The following is a 23,851-nucleotide window of genomic DNA, read 5'->3' as shown; positions in this document are numbered from 1 at the left end:
GTGGCCTCCTACTTATATTCTCAAGCCTGGTCTTTGGCCTTCACAGGCTCAACAGTATCTGAACTAAACAGTAGGTAAAGGATGGCAGGGAAAATGAGCACAAACCAGTCAGCTTTCCTGCTTGTATAAGGTTTGTTGAGTGAGGAGGTTGGAACAACAATCTACATGAGGCAGAGATGGTAGGAAGAACCCTAACCCCCCCCCCTCCCCCAATCCAGGCTGAAATCAACAGCTGTGGGTTCTAATCGCAGCTTCACCACCTTATTAGACACTAATGGTGGACGCTAATATAACCTCTCTGAGCTTCATCTGTAAAATGGAGTTAAAAATACCTTTAGCTATTTACTTCGCAAGAGATTAGGAGGTTCAAATTAGATAGTATTTGTGAAAATGCTCTGAAAACGGTTAAATGCTATTTTTTAAAAAATCATTTCATATTCCTATGCAATTTCTGCCCCCTGCCTCCCCACCCCCAAAACCAAACGGAAGCAACAGCAAGTGATTCTTTTCATCACTGGAGCCAAAACAAGCATGGCAAAATTACCCACTTCTTCACAATTCTGAGCCGTAGATAAAAATCACAGGCATACTAAAATTAAATGGGAAAAGGACCAACAAATGACAAGAGAGTAGTTAACATAAACCTTGCTTAAAGTTATTTTGAGAATGCTTCCTTATAGTCATCTCAGGACAAATTTCTGCAGGTTGGGCCTAGACTTCCTTTAGCCCCTTGAACTCTAGAAGGATACAGAGTTGCCTCTGGCTAAGAGCATATCTTATGAGGAGAATGGACAGAAAAAATGAAGTGAAATAATACACATCCCTACAATTCTCCTTAAAAGGAGAGTGCAAGCCTCAGAGGTGATGCCAGAACAACTACAGGGTAAAGATGGGGGAAAAGCCTTGGGTTGTGGAGCAGGAAAGGTCTGGGTTTCAGACCTGGCTCTGCCACTTACTGACTGGGCAGGCCAGTCTTTCAGTCAGATTTTCATCTGATCTACTTCAAAGGGATATTCTCACGATTAAAAGGGAGAAGGTATGTAAAGCACCAAAGCACCTGGGACATAAAAGGTACTTAATAAAAAATAGCAAGATAGGCAAAACAAAAAGAACCCCCCCCAAAAAAAAACCCACACACACAAAAAAACAAAAAACCTCAAGTCATTGACACCTATGCAAAACTGGAGGCTGATCCCCTCACAGCAGCGGTTCTCAACTGGGGAGACTCTGCCAGTCCCCTACCCACCCCCAGAGACATCTGACAATGTCTGGAGACATTTTTGGTTGTCATAACTCAGGGGTGCCACTGGCATCTAGTGGGTAGAGGCCAAAGATGTAACACACTACAATGCACAGGACAGTCTGCCAAAACAAATAATTTTCTAGCCCAAAATATTAATAGTGCCAAGATTGAGAAATTCTGCCCTATAGCAGGTATTCCTAAGTACAAAATCTGAGTAAGCTACTTCACCTTTCTTAGCCCTCATTTCCTCATCGGTAATATGCAAACTGATCTGTGGCCCCTCATCATCAGGCCTTTGGGAGGATCAAATGAAATAATAGATGAGAAGCATCATCATCGTTATACCTTTCAAAATGTATGCAAAAGCACCCACTTAATAAGCACTGATGTACTGGGGGAGTGTGTGGGGGGTAGTGGGTAGAATTCTTTGTTTGGGAATGATACCATCCAAAGAGGGCCTCCTGCCCATCTGCTTCTACAAAGCTTGGCTGGAGCAAGGGAGCACTCATGAATAGTGATGGGCTAGGAGCACTGCACAGGGAGAGAAGGGAGGAAATGGAGCGTGGAAGTAGGTAGGAAGAGCACAGGCACATCAAAGAAGAGCAGGCAGATGTTAGGAAGTGAGACAATGCGCGGTCTCTTAGAATGCTCGGGCTGCCTGAGTGGCTTAAACAACGGAAATTTATCTTCTCACAGATCAAGGTTCCAGCAGGGTTCAGTTTTTGGTAACAGCTCCCTTCCTGGCTCCGCCATTGATGTGCCCCCACTTGGCAGAGGCTGGCAGTTGATCTCTCTTTCTCCTTCCTCCACTTTTCTTTTTTGCTTTTTTTTTTTTTTTTAGGGCCGCACCCACGGCATATGGAAGTTCTCAAGCCAGGGGTCGAAGTGGAGCTACAGTTGCCGGCCTACATCACAGCCACAGCAACGTGGGATCCAAGCCGCATCCGCGACCCATACCACAGCTCACGGCAAGGCTGGATCCCTGACCCACTGAGCAAGGTCAGGGATCGAACCTGTGTCTTCATGGATACTAATTGGGTTCTTACCACTGAGCCACAATAGGAACTTCCCTTCCCCCACTCTTCTTACAAGGCCATCGATTCTACCGGATTAGGGCCCTCATTTAACTTTAGTCACCTCCTTAAAGGCCTTATCGCCAATACAGTCACATGGGAGGCTAGGGCTTCAGCATATGAATTTTACAGGAAGTGGCACAATTCTATTCAGAGCACTTGGGCACACATCAGACACAGCAAAGGCATCACTATAGCCTAAGAGATGAGGACCCAGATGTTATTAGATCAGTGCTTTTCTATGTTTACAGTCACCAAATTTTTTCTTTTCCAGCTGCTTTCTCTATGAGATATCCAGTCAATTAACTCCTGCAACTCTTCCTGTAGGTGCCTCCTCAGGCATCCTATGGACTGCCAGGATCGGGGAAAAATCTTCTTCATCTCTGCCCCAGTCCTCAAATGTCCCAGTCCTCAAATGTCAGGTCATGGGGTTTCCAACAATGACTAACCAAAATCACTGTAGGCATGCTTCTCAATCTTGTAAGCTTTTAAAAAGAGTTCACCGTGGAGTTCCCGTCATGGTGCAGAGGATAACGAATTCGACTAGGAACCATGAGGTTGTGGGTTCAATCTCTGGCCTTGCTCAGTGGGTGGAGGATACGGCGTTGCCATGAGCCGTGGTGTAGGTCGCAGATTCGGCTCGGATCTGGCATTGCTGTGGCTGTGGTGTAGGCTGGCAGCAACAGCTCCAATTAGACCCCTAGCCTGGGAACCTCCATGTGCTACGGGAGTGGCCCTAGAAAAGGCAAAAAGACAAAATAAATAAATAAATAAATAAAACTAAAAAAAAAAAGTTCACCATGAGAGTTCCTGTTGTGGCTCATCAGGTTAAGAACCCAACATAGTGTGTGTGAGGATTTGGGTTCAATCCCTGCTCAGTGGGTGAAGGATCCCGAGGTGTTGTGGCTATGGTGTAAGCTGGCAGCTACAGCTCCAATCCGACGCTTAGCCCAGGAACGTCCATATGCCACAGGTGTGGCCATAAAAAAAAAGTTCATCCTGGATGGGGTCAATTAGAACCTCTGGAGGTAGGACCTAGGCATCGGTCACTTTTAAATCTCCCCAAGTAACTCCAAAAAGCAGCCAAGGTTGAGTACCACTGATCGTAGAGGGGTGTGTGTGTCCTGTCCTCCTCCCCTCAGATTCCAATTTAGTTGTTCTAGAGTGGGACCCGGGAATCTGTATTTTTTAACAATTCCCTGGCTGATTCTGATGATCAGTCAGGTTAAGGATAGGTTACACCTTCTGGAAGCTAAAGTACCTACCCCTACCTGCCGTGTAACTCTTCATTTCTGGGGCTATACATAAGCAGATTGTATTTCCTTCCTTCTCTTTGTGGCACATCATGTTGGGGACAGCCCTTCACATGCATCAAAAGACAGTACTTAGAGGAGAGAGGGTTCCCAAAACAAGAGAAGCAGCAGGAGAAACCAAATGGGGTTTAAAAATTATGCAGCGAAGAAGAAATCTAAAGGAGTGGGCAAGGGAATGGATATGAGGTCACGGGGATGAGAATGGGGTTGACAGGATTCAATAGCAAATTAATGAACACGTAGTGAGTCAACAGCCCCAGAAGCTATAGGTGAATGGCCTTGCTTTGGGCAAAAAAGATAACAGGCAATAGCATCTTCTGATGCAGCCTCCCCCATCTTTATCCTAACTCTCCATCAATACTGCCCTCAGGAAAAGATGCCGTAAACTGATTCACACCAAGCTGGAAGAGTATTTGAATAGGGGACAATGATAATAAACCAAAAGAATAAGGTTGAAAAGAAAGAATTTCAAGCACTTGTACTGAATGGACAGGGAGAGAAGACAGGATAAGCCTTTCTTAGCTTTTTGGTAACTCCTATCATCACAGCCATCTTCACTTGCTGAATCCCAGTGGCTGTTCACTACGCTGCTCATTGTGTAGTTCTCGGACATTAACACGAAAACAAGGCATTCCTGCTGAAACCCTCAACACTGACAGAAACGTCACATCACACAGACTTCACACAAACTTTAAAGAGCACATGGCAGCCTGTGTACATCACCAGCCATGGACGTTGTTTTCCTTATATTGTCTTGAAAGTCAATATAAAGACTTGGATTCTAAGTCATACCCCACTCTCACATTTTCTGCTTAACATCACTGTCTGTAAAACAGGAAAAGTTTCAAGGATAAGTTTGTTGAATCTGGCCTATGGTAACAAAAGTAGGAAGAAAGAAAAGGGAGAAAAGACATCAAGAAGGTCAAGAAATTAATTTTTTAAAGTACCCTCTCTGTACACAGTCAAACTTAATACTATTCAGATAATATAGAAAATGAACGAATCACAGAAAATACATATATTTTAGTGAAAACAGCACTCTTTACCTTATCATTTAGAAGTGGTTTGATCTCTGTGAGTTGAACATCCTGAAGTTCATCCATGAGGACAGATGAGAGCAGAAGAGTCTCAAGAATAAATGAGTAATTCTGAAACAGAAGACAAGTGACACAAAAGGTTTAAACTAGGATTTGGAACCATAATAGTCATACTATATCCATTCATTCAAATATTAGAGCTTAGTATGTGTCATGCACTGCTATGGGTATGAAGGCACAATACATTAGATACTTATGGCAAACAGACCCTAAAGTGGTATTCACTTTATTCACACCCATGTATAATCCACCCCTGCCCCCCACCCCGCAAACGAACTGGGTGTGGGTGGGACACAAGTGGGTGGCTTACTTTCTTTTTTTTTGGTCTTTTTAGGGCCACACCCACAGCATATGGAGGTTCCCAGGCTAGGGGTCGAAGCAAGAGCTGTAGCTACAAGCCTACGCCACAGACACAGCAATGCAGAATCCAAGCCACATCTGTGAGCTACACCACAGCTCATGGCAACACCAGATCCTTAACTCACCAAGCGAGGCCAAGGATGGAACCCACGTCCTCATGGATGCTAGTTGGGTTCATTACTGCTGAACCACAACAGGAACTCCATACATGGCTTACTTTTAACCATTATAATATGGCAAAGGTGAAGCTCCCTTGTGGCTCAGGAGTTAAGGATCCAGTGGTGTCACTGCAGCGGCTCAGGTTGCTCCTGTGCAGCAAGTTCAATCCCTGGCCCCAGGAATCCCTGTCATGGCTCATCAGGTTAAGAACTCGACACAGTGTCCGTGAGGATGCGGGTACAATTCCCAGCCTCGCTCAGTGGGTTAAGGATCTGGTGTTGCAGGAAGCTGCAGCACAGATTGCAGATGTGGCTCAGATTCAGTGTGGCTGTGGCAGAGGCCAGAAGCTCTAGCTCCAATTTGATCCCTAGCCTGGGAACTGCCATATGCCTCAGGTGCAGCCAATGAAAGAAAAAAAATCCCTGACCCAGGAATTTTCACATTGCCATGGGCAAGGTAAAAAATGAAAAATAAAAAATAAAAAGAATATGGCAAAGGTGACTGGATGGACATGAATATCTGTTTGAGATGATACTACGTAATATTTTAACATCTCTCTTGCAGAGAGACAAACATTCCCTTGCTAGCTTTAAAGAAGCAAGCTGGCATGTTGTGAAAGGAAACACATGAGGCAAGGAACAGCCTCCAGACAAAAAAGCAAGAAACTAGGACTCTTAGTTCAACCACCTGCAAGGAACTGAAGGCTGCCACCAACCATGTGGGCTTGGAAGCAGATCCCTTCCCAGGGGAGCCTTACATGAGAAGCTCGCCCTGACTGGTACCTTGACAGCAGCCTTGCAGAGGACTGGACTCTCCCAATCCCCTGAAACTGAGATAATAAATGTGTGTTGTTTTAGGAGTTCCTGTCGTGGCGCAGTGGTTAATGAATCCGACCAGGAACCAGGAGGTTTCGGGTTCGATCCCTGGCCTTGCTCAATGGGTTAAGGATCCGGCATTGCCGTGATCTGTGGGGTAGGTCGCAGACAGGGCTCGGATCCTGCGTTGCTGTGGCTCAGGCGTAGGCCGGCGGCTGCAGCTCCAATTTGACCCCTAGCCTGGGAACCTCCATATGCCACAGGAGCAGCCCTAGAAAAGGCAAAAAAAAAAAAAAAAAAAGAATGGCAATAAGGAGTTCCCGTGGTGGTGCAGTGGTAACAAACCCAACTAGCATCCATGAGGACGTGGGTTCAATCCCTGGCCTTTTTCAGTGGGTATGGATCTGGTGTTGCAGTGATGTAGGCCAGCAGCTACAGCTGCGATTCGACCTAGGCCTGGGAACTTCCATATGCTACAGGTGCAGTCCCAAAAAGACAAAAAAAAAAAACGGCGATAAGAATAAAGAGCAATGAACCAAGGCCAAACTTACTACCTTCACTTGGGGGGACCCTGGAAGTAGATGCAGAGTATGGTAGCCAGCCTCCTCGAAGGCCTCCAGTGAGCCCAAGGATCCTTGACTCCTGATGTCTGTGCTCATGTGTAATCTCCCACCCAAATAAATCAGGATGTACTAAGTAACAGAACACGGCAGAAGCAACAATATGTGACTTCTGAGGCTACCTCATGAAAGACATTATAGTTTCTGCTTTAAGACACTGCAGTCTTCTGTCTGTTTGTTTTCTGGTCACGCCTGTGGCACGTGGAAACTCCCAAGTCCAGGATCAAGGCAATGCCCCAAGCCACTGAAGTGACAAGGCTGGACCCTTAACCCACTGTGCCGCAAGAGAACTCCAAACACTGCAATCCCAATTTATCAGCTCTGGGGGAAGACAGTCACCTTACAAACAGCCCTCAGGGGGAGAGGAACCAGCCTGTCAGTACCAACCTAGCAGCCACCCTGCAAATGGATCCTCCAGCCCTGGAGACATCTGACGCCAACCACCTGAGCCAGAACTGCCCTCCCAAGCCTGCTCCTGAATTCCTGACCCACAGAAAATATGAGACGTAACAAATAATTTTGGAGTGATCTGTTACATAGCAGTAGATAACTAATACAGAAAGGGGGAGTTCTAGGAGAAGAGGGAAGCTGGAGTAGCGAGGCAGAGCCCCTATCCCACTGTACAGGAAGCCATGGAGAGAGCATGCATTCCAGGCTCGTTTTTAGCCATTACTGACCAATACAACAAAGTAAATCCTGCTCTCAACTGTGACCACACTAAGGCCGACTAACAAAAGCTCTTCTATCACTACTTTGAAGAACCTGGAGGATGCCAATAGCGAACACTGCTCAAACTACGGACCCTACATGCCAGCCATGAGGATCCAAAGCATCTATGCCACTTAGCACAAGCCTGATATTTAACCTCCCTCCAGGGCACAGTTTGCTCAGATCTCAGGCACCCTATAAACTAGATTGAACTACGGAATGCCCAGAAACTGAATTTTTACTTTACTTTATTTTTCTATCAGTCACACCTCAAAGGAGGATAACTTGAATCTTTTATCGCAAATTTCTATCAGCATCTACAATTCTTTTTTTTTTTTTTTGTCTTTTTGCCATTTCTTGGGCCGCTCCTGCGGCACATGGAGGTTCCCAGGCTAGGGGTCGAATCGGAGCTGTAGCCGCCAGCCTATGCCAGAGCCACAGCAACGCGGGATCCGAGCCGCGTCTGCAACCTACACCACAGCTCACGGCAATGCCAGATCCCCAACCCACTGAGCAACGGAAGGGACTGAACCCGCAACCTCATGGTTCCTAGTCTGATTCGTTAACCACTGCGCCACAACAGGAACTCCTACAATTCTCTCTTTAATTGTCCCCACTTTGACCCACTTAACTCTCAAAATATTGGCCTAATTGAGATCTACTTACTGTGTGTTCATTAATCACACTATAAACTGCAGCTACTTTTCATTTGGACGTCACCATTTACCAGTAATTTAAAATAGCAATTTTGGAGTTTCCATTGTGGCACAGCAGAAATGAATCCAACTAGGAACCATGAGGTTGAGGGTTCGATCCCTGGCCTTGCTTAGTGGGTTAAGGATCCGGCGCTGCTGTGAGCTGTGGTGTAGGCTGCAGACACAGCTCGGATCCCATGTTGCTGTGGCTGTGGTGTAGGTCAGCAGCTACAGCTCCAACTAGATGCCTAGCCTGGGAACCTCCATATGCCATGGGTGTGGCCCTAAAAAGACCAAAAAACAAACAAAAAATAAAATGGCAATTTGGGGCGTTCCCATCATGGCTCAGTGGTTAGCGAACCCAAATGGCATCCATGAGGACACGGGTTTGATCCCTGGCCTTGCTCAGTGGGTTAAAGATCCAGCATTGCCATGAGCTGTGGTGTAGGTCACAAACACGGCTCGGATCCCATGTTGCTGTGGCTGTGGTGTAGGCCGGCAGCTACAGCTCTGAATCTAACCCCTAAGCCTGGGAATCTCCACATGCTACAGATATAGCCCTAAAAAGACAAAAGACAAAAAAAAAAAAAGGGCAATTTTGAAATCCTTTTTCCTATCATAAAAGCATTATGTGTTCACTTTAGAAAATACGGAGATCACAGAATAATGAGAGTATATTTTACTCATAATCCTTCCTTCTAAAGACAACCACTATTAACATTTGAGTCTATTTCCATTTTTTCTCCCCATGTAAAATGATGATTTCCTAATATTGTTTTTCCACCTGCTCCATTCCCTACTTTAATTCACTCACTTGAAAGCAGGGCACTGCAAGACTTTTAATCATTCAAAGGTGACTCCACATGGGGAGGCCTGTCAAGGAGCCTCAGGGACAGAGGGAAGCCTGAGGTGCCCTCAAGTCCACAGTGACGCATTCACCTAGTGTTCCCGTGCTTTTTTTAAAGATGAATAAAAACGCAGTCTGTGCCAGGACACACACTTAAACCAGGGCACAAATTAAATAAGAAAGCTGTCCCTGTCAGCCGGACCCAGTGCAGTCAATACAGGACAGTGTGACTTAGGAACTGGCAACAAGACAGTAGATGTTCACCTTCCCCATTATAGGGGGCCTAACACGTTCTTCCCAAGACTCAATTTTTGCTCAGTTCTCACTGTCCTGAACCCTTGTCAGTGAGCAGTTTTGTTTGTTTTTTGCTTTTTAGGGCTGCACCTGTTGCATATGAAGGTTCCCAGGCTTGGGGTCGAATCAGAGGTGTAGCTGCCAGCCTATGTCACAGCCACAGCAACGGGTGATCCGAGCCGCGTCTGCGATCTACACCACAGCTCATGGCAACACCAGATTCTTACCCACTGGGAGAGGCCAGGGATTGAACTCACAACCTTATAGTTACTAGTAGGATTTGTTTCCGCTGCGTCACAACGGGAACTCCGGCAGTGAGCAGTTTTATAACACCTATAAGAAAACTAGGATCTCATGGTGGAAATCTCCGTCTCCAGATCCCTCAGCTACACAGACTGCCTCCCTCCTAGGGATCCAAGGCCTGCAGTGCCCTCCTGTGCACAAATGATATGGCTGCCAGATCCCCACCCTAGTACTAAGGGCTATTAATATTTTTAAAAGGCTAGTAGGGGTTTTATAAACTGTAGTAGACAAGAACTCTTCCCCAGTCTTATGAGGCAGAGAGAAGAGTGACAAGGGAAAAACTACCATCCTCAAATCGAGGAAGTGAGCCTGGCCTCAACAGGCTAGAGAGAGAAAGGGGGAGGAGTTCCCATCATGGCTCAGTGGGTAACAAATCCAACTAGGAACCATGAGGTTGCAGGTTTGATCCCTGGCCTTGCTCAGTGGTTTAAGGATCCAGCGTGGCTGTGAGCTATGGTGTAGGTTGCAGACGCGGCTTGGATCCTTCGTTGCTGTGGCTCTGGCATAGGAGGGTGGCTACAGCTCCGATTCGACCCCAGCCTGGGAACCTCCATGTGCCGCAGGAGGGGCCCTAGAAATGGCAAAAAGACAAAAAAAAAAAAAGAGAGAGAGAGAAAAGGGAAAGTATAAATCCTACTTTGTGCCACGAATTATCATCCAAGGAGTTCACGTTTAATCCTAACAATCCTCCCAGGTAGGTATCTTCATGTCTTACTTTATGGGCAAGAAACTTAGGCTTAGAGAAGTTATATGAATTTTCCAATATACACATCTAAGTAAGTATTGGGGCAAGGATTTAAAAACCTTTGCTTTTCCCATTATACCACAATGTCTCTGCCAGACCCCATTACTGAGTAAGCTTCTCCCACTCCATTCACAGAGGCACCTCCTTAAAGTAAAGGTAATCCTGTGCCACCAATGACTTGGATGCCTTAGAATGAAATTTTGAGTCATCACACCAGGACAAGAACCCTCATTATCTCAGACAAGGAGCAGACAAAGTAAACAGGAAAAATCAAAATAAAATCCCAGCTATTATCTGATACCCAGTTTCAGAAATGAGGGCTAATTCTTGCTTGTTGTTAGAACAGTGAGCCTCGAACTTTAATGTACAATCACCTGGGGATCTTGTTTAGGATCTCAGGTATAATCAGATTTGAGTGAAGACTGTTTAACACGTGACCTCATCCATCAGCTGAGGAGGAGTGGAGGTCATCTGAGGTGAAGGTGAAGAAATTAAGGGCTTGATTATTAGCAACAACCCTTAAAAGAGATAAAGATGGGGTAGAGGCAGACTTTCTTCATCTAATTTCATCCTGCCGTCTTCCAAAAAGGATTTCAGTAAACTAGATGTTTAAAAGAGTCAACAACCCAGACCAACCAGAGGGGGAATACACCGAAGAAAGAGAAAAGAGTTTACTATATTACTGCAGGAACCTAGGGGAAAGGTGGCAAGAGTCTGACCATGCTAGAATCACAGATAGAAAAAGGGAGATCTGGAGCATAAGGCTGGTTTAAAAAAAATAAATAAATAAATAGCCTTAAGTCAGAGATGAGTCAGATTTTGCCAAGGTTTCTAGGGATAAAGGAATGATGGCACGATTAATGGAGAACCTGGTGAAAAACAAACAAACAAAAAAACAGTTTTGAACCACAGCTGAAATTTGGGCATCCAAGAGATACACAGGTAGCACTAGGGAAATCAGTAAGTGTCCAGCAACCAGAGATGAGGAGGAATGTCAGGCCCTGGGTTCTTCTGAAAGACAACTCAGTGACAGAAAAGAAAGCAGAACCAGTAAGAAACAAAGAAAAAGAAAGCTCCAAGAGGCAAGAGGAAAAGCAGAAAAACAATGTCAAAGATGCCAGGGAGAAGGCGACATTTACATGGAAGGGGAGGCAAATTACCACAGGCTGAAGCAGGAAGGCGGAGGAGGGCTAAGAAAGGGCCATTATTTTTTTTGACAGGAACAGTCAATGGCATTAAAATCTAGGAAAAATAAGATTCAGTTCTCCACACTAAAAAGCCCAGGACTATGACCTGTTAAATATCCAGAAAATGACATTTCTGCATTTAACTACAAGCAACAATGACCAGGAGGGGCACCAGTGTCCTCTGATACTCAGAGTCAGCGCTGAGAGGGCCTCTAAAGATCAAGAATACTTTTTTTTATTATTACTCAATGAATTTATTACATTTGTAGATGTACAATGATGATCAAAATCCAATTTTATAGGATAAAGATCAAGAATACTTCTAAATACTGCACCGAAACTTCTGATTCTTCTAGTCATGGAAAAAGCCCATAAGCACATCAGATGTGGACTCTAGGTCTAGGTGAGCCCTTACCTAGCTGAGCAGCACTGGGCAAAGCATTTTTCCTTTCTGGATCTCAGTTTCTCTCTCAAGAGAAGAAGCTGGGCAGGATGACATTTTAAGCCCCTGACGGGGACTGATGTTCTGTGACCCAAAAGCTCCTTGGAAATGCAGTGCTTTACATTATTCCCCAGGGTAAGTGCTCCCCATCCCCCGCTCATAGAGCTCTTACTATAATCCTAAGAGGTCACCCAGTTATCAACCTAATGAGGCTCAACGATTAGCTGAAGGCCGCCAGCAAATCAGGGGGAGGGTGCACTTGGCCTGATTCCAGGCACATGACAGTCTCTGGCTTTTATCACACCCTATACTATGTTCTTTTAGTTGGAAAAAGCTCACTGAGATTTCCAGTACTTAGGAATACTGGCTTGTTGGGAGTTCCTGCTGTGGTGCAGTGGGATCAGCCGCATCGCTGAAGCGCCAGGACACAGGTTCAATTCCTGGCCCAGCACAGTGGATTAAAGGATCCTGCACTGCCACAGCTGTGGCCTAGATCGCAACTGTGGCTCAGATCTGATTCCTGGCCTGGGAACTCCATACGCCATGGGGCGGCCAAAATGAAAAATAATAACAACAACAAAAAAACCCAAAACCAAAAAAAAAGAAACAAAAAAACCCCCAAGCCACTGCTTTGTTACTTTAAAAAGACAGTAAGTGACTATATACAGTATTGGCTTACTAAACTACCAGCTGTCTTATTTTGCAGCTTTTCCCCATGACCAAGATAATCTGTCTGGCCTTCATCAGGCTTTGTCAGGATGTACTGACACCAGGCCACTAGTTTGTATTCTAGGGGCAGAGCAGTCACTTCTGGTTTTGGCAAGATTGCAGACAAACAACCAAGACAGAATGAAGGCAGCAAACAAAGTAGGCACAGTAAGGAGACTGAGCTGGAAAGGGTCAGCTGGAGCTGGTGCTGAAGCAGCTATGACTGGAAAGTTGTAGGAAGTGGCGGGAGGACTGGCTGGGAAGGTAGACAGTGGTGCTCCGACAGCGAGCTGACTCACACCCTCTCTTTTTACCTATAAACCACCGGCTGAATGATTATAACAGCTTTACCATTTACAGCTAACATCTCCTTGGGTTATCCCAATGGCACCGTGAGGTAAAACACTGGGGCACCACATCATTTCTATTAGAGATGAGCAAACTGAGGTTTAAAGAGGTGAAATGAACTGAACAAAATAACAATAGACACAACAGCTGGAACCAAAACCCAGTTTTCTTCTGATCCCAAATGCTTATGCTATGCCCTGCATACTTCCCCCCAGGTTATCACAGATTAAAAGACATGGGTATAAAAAGGAGAGACATTCAGTTGATTGCCTTCCTGCACCCACTCCAGTCCTAAATTACATTGAGCAGTTAGGATCTGGCCACAGGCTTTAGGATTAAATCTTTTTTTTTTTTTCTTTTTGCCATTTCTAGGGCCGCTCCTGCGGCACATGGAGGTTCCCAGGCTAGGGGTCGAATCGGAGCTGTAGCCGCCGGCCTACACCAGAGCCACAGCAACGCGGGATCCGAGCCGCGTCTGCAACCTACACCACAGCTCATGGCAACGCCAGATCCCCAACCCACTGAGCAAGGGCAGGGATCGAACCCGAAACCTCATGGTTCCTAGTCGGATTCGTTAACCACTGCGCCACAATGGGAACGCCCAGGATTAAATCTTAATATGAAGTTAGAAACAAGAAAGCCCAGATTTGGAACTGGAGTCTGCCTTTACCCATTAATTCAATTGAGCAGGAGAGAGTAAGTCTACAAACAAAACACTACAGGAGTTCCCGTCGTGGTGCAGTGGTTAACGAAGCCGACTAGGAACCGTGAGGTTGCGGGTTCGATCCCTGGACTCGCTCAGTGGTTAAGGATCCGGCGTTGCCGTGAGTTGTAGTGTAGGCCGCTGACGCGGCTTGGATCCCGAGTTGCATGGCTCTGGCGTAGGTGGGCGGCTATGGCTCCGATTAGACCCCTAGCCTGGGAACCTCCATATGCTGCGGGAGCGACCTTAGAAAAGACAAAACAAAACAAAAAAAACACTACAATTCAAGGAAGGATAAACATGGGCCTGTGAATGGGACAAACTCTAAGGCAGTTTCTCAACCTCAACACCACTGACATTTTGGGCCAGATAATTCTTTGTTGTGGGGGCTGTCCTGTGTATGGTAGGATATTCAGCAGCACCCCTGGCCTCTATCCACTAAATGCCAGTAGCATTCACCTCCAAAAGTTGTGACAACCAAAGATGTTTCCAAATATTGCCAAATGTCCTCTGGGCGGGGTGGGGGGGGGGGGGGCAAAATCACCTCTAGTTGAGAACCACTGTTCTAAGGGTGACAGATGTTTAGGGCAAAGGTCAGTTAATGCAGGTCATGGGTGCTGAGAAAAAGTTTCATGGAGGAGGTAATATTTGAACTAGACCTTGAAGAATAGACAAAATTCCTATAGGGAGGGTGAGAGAAGAATAAAAAGAAGGAATTCCGGAAACGGAGGAGAACGTAAAAGCAAGATGAGAAAGTACAGGTCTGCTGGAAAATGTTCCCATGTGGCAAGAGCAGAAGGTTTTTGCCGGAAACAGGTAATAAAGCTAAAAATGCCATTAGAGTCATGTCACAGATAGCGATCCATCAATTAATACTTATAAGATAGGCACACATAAGGAAATAGCCAACAACGCAAGAAACCACACAGATGTGCCCCACCTCCCTGGGAGGACCGAATGTAGCCTGTCACATTATACACTGCATCTGGTGTTCAATGCATTTCGTCAGAGTTAAACGAAGCTTGGAACCAGTGCAGAAGTGGGAGAAATAACTAAAAAGACTGGGATGGTCAGGAATTTCCCAAAGGAGTTAACAGCGATGGGCCTTGAATGGATATGTTTTGCATAGATGGAAGGGAGGAAAGGACATTCCAGGTGAGGACATCCAAGCTGGGAAAGAAAGAAATGTACACATAGGAGTTCCCACTGTGGCGCAGGGGGTTAAGAATCCGACTGCAGCAGCTCAAGTCACTCTGAAGGCTTGAATTCAATCCCTGGCCCAGGAACTGCCATATGCCTTGGGTGCAGCCATAAAATAAATGAGTAGGAGTCCCCTTCGTGGCGCAGTGGTTAACGAATCCGACTAGGAACCATGAGGTTGCGGGTTCGATCCCTGCCCTTGCTCAGTGGGTTAACGATCCAGCATTGCCGTGAGCTGTGGTGTAGGTTGCAGACGCGGCTCGGATCCCGCGTTGCTGTGGCTCTGGCGTAGGCTGGCGGCTACAGCTCCGATTCGACCCCTAGCCTGGGAACCTCCATATGCCGCGGGAGCGGCCCAAGAAATAGCAAAAAAATAATAATAATAAAATAAATAAATAAATGAGTAAATAGATAAATAAATAATAAATGCACACAACATATCCAAGAGACACCAGGAAGAACAATGCAGTTGGGAAAGAAGACAAGGCTGGTCAGAACACAGCACATGAATCAGACTTTACTGTGTGGACAACTGCAGAGGGTTCCTGAGGAGCAAAATGACACTGCTGTTTAAAACGTGGCATCTTGGGAGTTTCTGCTATGTGACAGCAGAAACGAATACAACTAGCATCCATAAGGATGTGTGTTCGATCCCTGGCCTTGCTCAGTGGGTCGAGAATCTGGCATTGCTGTGAGCCATGGTGTAGATCACAGACATAGCTTGGATCCTACATTGCTTGTGGCTGTGGTGTAAGCCGGCAGCTGCAGCTCCAATTCGACTCCTAGACTGGGAAGTTCTATATGCCACAAAAAAGCAAAAAAAAAAAAGCTAAATAAATTTTAAAAACATGGCATCTTGTCCAACAGATCTCTTAGCTACACATTAGACAGACCTGGGGGCTCCGAAGCTCAATACCCAGGCCCCAACCCTAAGGATCCAATTTAATCAGGCTAAGACAGGGCCCAGGTATTGTTTTTAAAGCTCCACAGGTGATAATGACATGCAGCGAGGGCTGAGAACCACCAGCCTACGGTCATGCCATCATTCTCTGATGAGAAAAGAGGCCTAGAATTTAAGCGAATTGCCTAAATTCACACAGGCAGCTGGGGGTGGGGCTGGGACTGGCATCTGGACTCCTATTCCAGGCTCTGAAAGATATCACAGAGTCCTGGGCTAAATTCCATGCTTCCATCTATAAGAAGCACAATCTGATGATTTGGCTCTCAAGATTTGCCAGGGTTAAAGCCTGAATTAATCTCATCATAAAACTATTGACTTGAACATCCCCTCAAGTGTCTAGGGTAATGGATGCTGGTTTCACTACTGTCTCCTGAGGGCCCTTAGAAAAGGAAAGGGTCTCAGGAGACTCCCCAGAAAGCCAGATAAACAAGCCAAACCACCCACCTCCCTGGAAGAAACAATGACTTAAAAAATACAGCTTACTGTACGTTAGCAATTACATAAAGGAAAGTCTGGGTTACTCTTCACCAGAAAAAAATTCTCTCAGAGACAGTATCCCAAAAGCAAAGGTGGGGGATGGGGAAAGTGATCAAAGGCAGCTGCAAAAGCAAGCGCACACACCCTCATTTTAACAGTAAATACCTCTACCAGTCCTCAGCCCTGGATAAGGGCCATCCACACACCTTGTGTTCTTCTGAAAGGGAAAGAGCTGCACCACTTACAATAGGCCCTTGCCTTCCTGTTGTGTCGCTCCCGGATTCTGGCAGCACGTGGTAAACAGAAGGTTTGCAGAGACTGCCTAGCTGGGAATCTGAGTCTGCTTGTGTAATCCTTCTATTCATTCCAGGGTACTGGTACAGATAACGATTAGAATAAAGCGACGTACATCTAGGGGCATTCTTGTTAATCCCATACACCCATTAACCAGCTGAAGCTCTAAGAAGGGGGTCACACTAAAGTAACTCTAGAAGCAGAAGCACTACCCTCTGCCTTCAACTCTTGAAGGATGTACCTCAGGACACTAGGAAAGCTATTGCTGTCAAGGCTCTGGTCCATGCTCTTGGGATGGGTTCCAGGTTCCTACCACCTATAAGACCAAACCCCTGAAAGCAATTTGTTCTTTAAAAGAGCCTGAGTGGAGGTAAAGGACAAACAAGAGCCCTAAGAGCTCATACTCATACTAACTTGATGCTCATAATAAATTGATCTTTTACTCTCTGCCCGATACCATTAACATGTGCTTTATTTATCCATTCATTATTTCATTTTATTTCCCAACACACATATAAGATAGGTATCCCATTTTACAGATGAAGAAACTGAGGCTTGGAGAGGTCTTGTAGTATGGCAAAGGTCACACAGCTAGCAACTGACAGAGTAAGAACCAGAGCAGCCTGCAGTTAGAGCTTGAGCAGGCCTCTATAAATGACTTTTCCCACTGGATACCAATTAATCATTAATTCTACTTATGTTTTTCAGGTTTGGCTCCTGGAGTCTATAAGGATCTTAATGATCAAAAAATTTGGAAAACTGAAGAGCATTATACAAAATTTAGGTATTATTATCATCATTATTACTTTAATGAATAGGAGAGAATTGCATCTATCTGGGGGTATTCGTGTGCACTAAGTACCCAAAGTTACATTTTAGTCAATACCATGTCCCAATAAAAGTTTAAAAGCACCAACATCTTCAAAAATTGAAAAGGAGGAGGGGCTGTCCCCAAAGCTTTCTTAACTGCAGGAATAAAGAGGTAATAGCCTGATCCCTCTCTTCTCCTTTCTCTGCCAGTTATTAGGGTTTCACATAAAATGGTTTTAGAGCTAATAAAAAACCCTCACAATTTCAAAAAAGCATTCACTTTTTATCCATAAGTTGAAAGTTCAGGCTTCAAAGTGCAGAAGCACTTTAAGGATACAACAGTCATTTTTAGGAGTTCCCTTGTGCTTTAGGAGGTTAAGGATCTGGTGTTGTCACTGCAGCTGTTCAGGTCGATCTCTGGCCTGGGAATTTCAATAACAAAAAAACCCACAAAAGATGCTGCAAAACTGATAACAACAACAAAAACTTTAAAATAACTACTAATAAAATCAAATATGAAGAAGAGTTCCCACTGTGGCACAATGGGTTAAGGATCCAATGCTGTCCCTTTGGCAGCTCGGATTTAATCCCTGGCCCCGGAATTTTCATATGCTGCAGGTGCCGCCAAGGGGGAAAAAAAAAAAAATCAAGAATGAAGAATGGCTGTATAGGAAATTTATACTTGGTCAGCTGAAAACTCAAACTGTGGACTTGGCATTTTTAGTTGATGAAGGGATTACAATCAACTAAACTCCTATACTTGGGAAATGAATTTTCATTTTCTATATTAAATCTCTGAGGAATATAAAAAGTAGCACCTCAAAACAAAAAGTTGGGGAGAAAGCCTGTTCCACATCATGTACTCTACTAAGTAGCATGACCTGTTATTATTTTAATCAGTGTTTACATAGAATTCAACTTAGAACCCAGTGAAGCCATATTTCTTCCTAAGTACACCCCATTCAGCCATCAACCACAGATACTTATTTAGGACTGATATGTCAAACTCTGTGAAGCACTGTGGAAACATGAGAGAATTCTGAGTTGACTATATCATTCCTTCACCAAGAGCTAAGATCAAAAGATATAACAGCCATTTTTATATGACATTTAAAACATCCTCCATGGGGGAGTTACCATTGCGGTTCAGCAGTAACAAACCCAACTAGTATCCTTGAGGATGCGGGTTCAATCCCTGGCCTTGATCAGTGGGTTAAGGATCTGGCATTGCCATGAGTTGTGGCACAGGTCACAGATGTGGCTCAGATTTGGTATTGCTGTGGCTGTGGTGTAGGCAGGCAGCTGCAGCTCTGATTCAACCCCTAGCCTGGGAACTTCCATATGCCTCAGGTGTGGCCCTAAAAAGCAAAATATAAATTAAAAGATAAATTAAATAAATGTCTTCCATGGGAGTTCCCTGGTGGTCTAATGGTTAGGACTCGACATTTTCATTGTTGCAGCCCAGGTTCCATCCCTGCTCTGGGAACTAAGATCCCACATCAAGCTGCTGCATACCACAGCCAAAAAAAAAAAAAAAGTATTCCACATATCTCCAATATCTCAGTTAATTTCACAACAATAAATAAGAGAACAATTAACGACAAAATTGTGAGTATTATAAATACAATAGAATTAGCACTGTGATTAAAGAAAAGATATTTCATTTACCAAAGATATTATAAATACAATAGAATTAGCACTGTGATTAAAGAAAAGATATTTCATTTACCAAAGAAAGCCTTGGTAAATAGTCACACTAAATCTAGGTTAAGTTTTTTGTGTGCTATTTCAAGCAGTCTCTTAAAAAAAAAAAAAGTGGAATTGCGGGGAGGATTTAAAAAGATTCTTCAGGGAATTCCCACTGTGGTGAGTGGGGTTAAGGATCCGGCATTGCCACAGCTGTGGCATAGGTCAGAGCTGCAGCTTGGATTCAACCCCTGGCCTGGGAACTTGCATGTCAAGTGTGGCCAAGAAAAACAAACAAAAAAAAACCTTTCAGAATAGATGACTTGACATCCAGTTCTGCAGTAAACCCAAATGTTATCAATCTTTGGGCTTGAAAGTCCTTGACACACTCCTTTCCTTCATCATCCCTATTCAGGCTTCTCAATTTTTCTTCCAGAATCTCCCATTTGCCTTTCCTTTTCTTTCTGATTGTCCTCACTCCTTGCCTGGGTTTGCTCACTCATTCATCATTTACCAAGTGCCTATTATCTGCCATGCACAGTTAGACCCCTGTCCTTGATCTTAAAAGCTCACATGATAGTAGAGCTGCTATCTGCCCATCTCAATCACCAGACTGCAAGCTTTAGCAAAGGCTTTGTATTTTGAGAACCAGCAGCATCTGGCATACAGCAGACACTCTAAAAATGTTTGTTGTATGACACCAGATTACTTTAGCAAGCTTTTTTATCCATAAATATTTTAACACATATCTTCAAAAAAGAACTCTTAATTCTTTCCTTTTTAAAACACAAAAGCAATGTGTGCACAATGCAAAAATAGTATCAAAAGGTATGGAGTGAAAAATGAATTCTCCAACCCCCTAAGTCCCACTCCCAGTAATGACTACTATCACAGTTTGGAGTTTGGAATGTATCTTTCTGGAAGTTTCCTATGCTGGTATATAACATACACACACACACACACACACACACACACACACACACACACACACACACTTACACTTTCCTGGAACAAGTTCTTTGACAGTTTCTGACTTTAGCTTTTCAATTTTCTAATCCAGCTCAAGTTTTCAAAGTGCTGTCCCTGGATCAGAAGCATCAGTATCATATGGTAACATTTTAGAAATACATACTCTTAGCCCCCACTCCAGACCTACCGAATCAGAAACTCTGGAGGTGGGGGCCCTCCCACAATCTGGGTCTTAATAAACCCTCCAGGTAATTCTGATGCTAAAGGTTAAGAATCACCACTCTAACAGTCAAGCTGCCCTGGTCAAGCCAGTTTTTTTTTATTGTCCCTTAAACATTTTATTGTCAGGCACTGTCACCTTGCTTTGATTTTACCACCCTACTTCAAAATGCAATGCTTGTCCTTTTTGTTAATTCTGACCGTGCCAATGGGTCAAACCCCAGAAAATCCTAGATCCTTCCAAAAGCGCTCTCAGTACCACGGCTCATACCAAGCCCTCTCTTGCTCCTCCCCCAACTCCTATGACAAACCTAGTCCCTCTAACACATGTTTAACAATTACATATGCACTGTTTTCAATGGTAGAGAACGGATCTTTATTATTCCCCAACAGACCAAAAGCTCCTTAAAGACATGAACAGTACTTCTGTGACCCCTTCCTCACTCTTGTTCTAAGCATCAATTTTAAGAGTTGCTGGTTTTTAAGGATGAATTCACTCAGAGAAATACTGATAAACCTTTAATGGATAAAAAGTCCACATTCATGTTGTAGCACCAGTTCTGTGACCTTGGACAAGTTTGCATCTCAGGTTAAAGCCTGTAAAAGCAAGATGGCTGAACTCAATGACTTAATGCTTCTTTTCTGCACTGAGCAATGTGTGATTTTATGAAATGTCCCACGCTGGAATATCTTATTCCATTATATTTGAGGATACCGTCATACTCATATGGCTTTGTTTGTAATACTGTTATGGCGATTTTTAGACCTGACTTGAGTTATAGTTAGGCATGGTGTTTCCCACTGAGCTAGTAAGCTCTTTCAATAAGAACCATGAGAATTTTACACTATACCCAGTACCATGCCTTATGCATAACAGTTCAATCTATTTGCAGAAAATTTCTTTGAAAAACTCTTTTAAAAGCTTCATTTATGGAGAGAACCTATACACAGATCTTCTGCCTCCCAAAGGGCCCTTTTGAATATTTATTGTTATAAATACGATGAAACAATTTACAGTAAAAATTGTGCATGTTCATTGCAGCACTATTCACAATAGCCAAGACATGGAAACAACCCAAATGTCCATCGACAGATGATTGGATTCGGAAGATGTGGTATATATACACAATGGAATACTACTCAGCCATAAAAAAGAATGACATCATGCCATTTGCAGCAACATGGATGGAGCTACAGAATCTCATACTGAGCGAAATGAGCCAGAAAGACAAAGACAAATACCATATGATATCACTTATAACTGGAATCTAATATCCAGCACAAATGAACATCTCCTTAGAAAAGAAAATCATGGCCTTAGAGAAGAGACTTGTGGCTGCCTGATGGGAGGGGGAGGGAGTGGGAGGGATCGGGAGCTTGGGCTTATCAGACACAACTTAGAATAGATTTACAAGGAGATCCTGCTGAATGGCATTGAGAACTTTGTCTAGATACTCATGTTGCAACAGAAGAAAGGCTGGGGGAAAAATGTAATTGTAATGTATACATGTAAGGATAACCTGACCCCCTTGCTGTACAGTGGGGAAAAAAAAAAAAATTGTGATTACTCTGATAACACCAGGGCAATCAGCCACAAAAGGCAAAAGAATGTAAACTGAATCTTATATGTATTTAGGAATAGATTAAAAATCTATAAGGCTCAGGCTACCTTAGTGGAACATGGAAATAAAAACTGCCTGTACACTTAAGTGACATAAACCAACTCCACTGTTGGGTATAAACAATAAACAGCCTTCCTGATATAGGACCCTTTTCTGCAAATTTTCAGACACAGCAGGGTGGACTAGAGACCTCTGAGTGGCTGGTGATGACCAGAAGTTGAACCTAAAGAGAAGGACAGCAAAGAGAAATTGAAGGGCAGCAGGAAAACATCACTCTTTAAGCAATGAAAAGGAGCAGTGGAAATTCACTGAGTCTTTACCAAGGGCCTACTATGAGCCAAGCAACTGGGGCTGCAAAGATGGTCCCTGACCTCAAGGGGCTAATGGTCCTAAGGGTAACACTGCAAGTGTGTGTGTGATTCTAATTGAGAAAATCAAGCAAGGAAGGCTTCACAGAAAAGGTGCCTTTGAACTGTGTAGGAGGATTTGCGGGGGCAGGGTGTGGAGCACCAGTTTGTGCTAGTATTCTGGGGAAGAAACATTCACATATTTTTATAGCTGTCCCTTTGGGACTTTAAATCAGTGAGGCTTCTTATATCCAGCACTACTTTGTCAATGCTCTCTTTCCCTTTTTACTTTATTTTAAATGAGATGTTCAAGCCTAGCATTGGAACAAAGCCAGAAAGCCCCAGGATAAGGGGAGTGCTCACTAGATTTGCTCTGTCACCTCCAAATTCAACCATCCCAGCTATCCCAGTGTTGGTCTCCCGGCAGCCAGAAAAGCAAAGCTAATAATACCCTCCGGGGACAAAATCTGGATGCAGACAGACAAGGCTTACCCCTGTTCTGCCAGTAAGCCACCGTGAGAGAGCTTTCTTGCCTCCTAAGCCAAGAAGGTCCTAGTCTACCTGTGACAGGAAGACTAGCTCTGCAGAAAAAAGGCTGCATAAAAAGAAGGACGCATCAGATGGCGAAGCGCTAAGGTACTGAGATAATCTTAAAATGTTTAGCAAGGTCCCTGGCACACAGCAAGCGCTGGATGAACATGAGTTGTTAATAATATCGCTATTACTATTATTACACTAACAACTCAATTGTACTCTAACCACAAGAAAATACTGTTTTTGCAGCCTACTTTTATGACGTTAAAGAAGCAACTCCAGAGATGCAGGTGTATTTCAAATTGTTTTAAAGGTACAAGATCCAATTCCAACCGCGCTGGCCTGAGAGCCCCAGACCCTGAGTTCAAGAGCCATTCCAGCCTCTCCTCTGGCGCGTGACCTTGGGCAGGGCACCTCACCTCTCTGTGCCTCAGTTTCCTCATCTCTAAAGTGGGGCTAAGAAGCCCCTCCCTCGCATGGTAGTCGCGGGGGTCCAGCCAGAGGGTATTCTTTAGGGCACCAAGACCCTCCAACAACCCCCCCACACCCCGGATGCAAGGGTAGTTCACGGCCCATCTTCCAAGCCCCCCGGCTCCCAGGCGGACGGGGTAGACGAATGCCCGACCCCGAGGCCCACCGAGCTCCACCGCCTGCAGGAAAAGGGGTCGCGCCTGAGGCAGGTCCCTGAAACTGAGGTCCTGGGCACCGAGAGGTGCAGCCGCTGCCGCCTGCACGCTGTAGACGGCGGGTTTGCCGCGGGCCCCCACCGCCCAGGTGGAGAGCGACCGAGAGAGGCCAGATTGCCCCGGAGCCCCCAGGCGAGGAGGGCGGAGGGAGCCCTAGCACCCGGAGGAGGCTGGCAGCGCTGACTGGTGCCCGGCCGCTCTGGGAAGATGAGATTGGGAAAGAGAAGGCAAGGGAAGCAACGACCCCGCGGTAGCAAGGCTTGACCCCCTCCCCCCGCGCCAGCCGGGCTGAGGCGTTCACTCACCTGAGGCTCCGGCAGCCGCCGTCAGCTCAGCAGCCCTGGCGGCGCGAGTTGGGCGGGGGAAAAAGCTCCGCGGCGCGCAGG

The 23,851-nt window shown here is 44.9% G+C and overlaps 1 protein-coding gene across 6 annotated transcripts in view; it reads right to left on the bottom strand.

Moving 5' to 3' along the window:
- Window positions 1-23,851, bottom strand: part of NDRG3 (NDRG family member 3) — an 81,102-nt gene extending 57,251 nt beyond the window's left edge. For 5 of the 6 annotated variants that reach the window (XM_047771150.1, XM_047771151.1, XM_047771153.1 and 2 more), the window contains exons 1-2: window positions 23,771-23,851; window positions 4,676-4,777 (exon numbers count right to left, since the gene is read on the bottom strand). In XM_047771150.1, coding sequence (XP_047627106.1) covers window positions 4,676-4,732 — 57 coding nt within the window. In that variant the 5' untranslated portion in view covers window positions 4,733-4,777; window positions 23,771-23,851. Of the gene's footprint in view, window positions 1-4,675; window positions 4,778-23,770 lie in introns of those variants that run through there. The other variant, XM_047771155.1, reaches the window with a different exon arrangement.

The sequence above is a fragment of the Phacochoerus africanus genome, chromosome 3 (assembly GCF_016906955.1).
Source record: "Phacochoerus africanus isolate WHEZ1 chromosome 3, ROS_Pafr_v1, whole genome shotgun sequence".
Lineage (NCBI taxonomy): Eukaryota > Metazoa > Chordata > Mammalia > Artiodactyla > Suidae > Phacochoerus > Phacochoerus africanus.
This window is presented reverse-complemented; position numbering and strand designations above follow the sequence as displayed.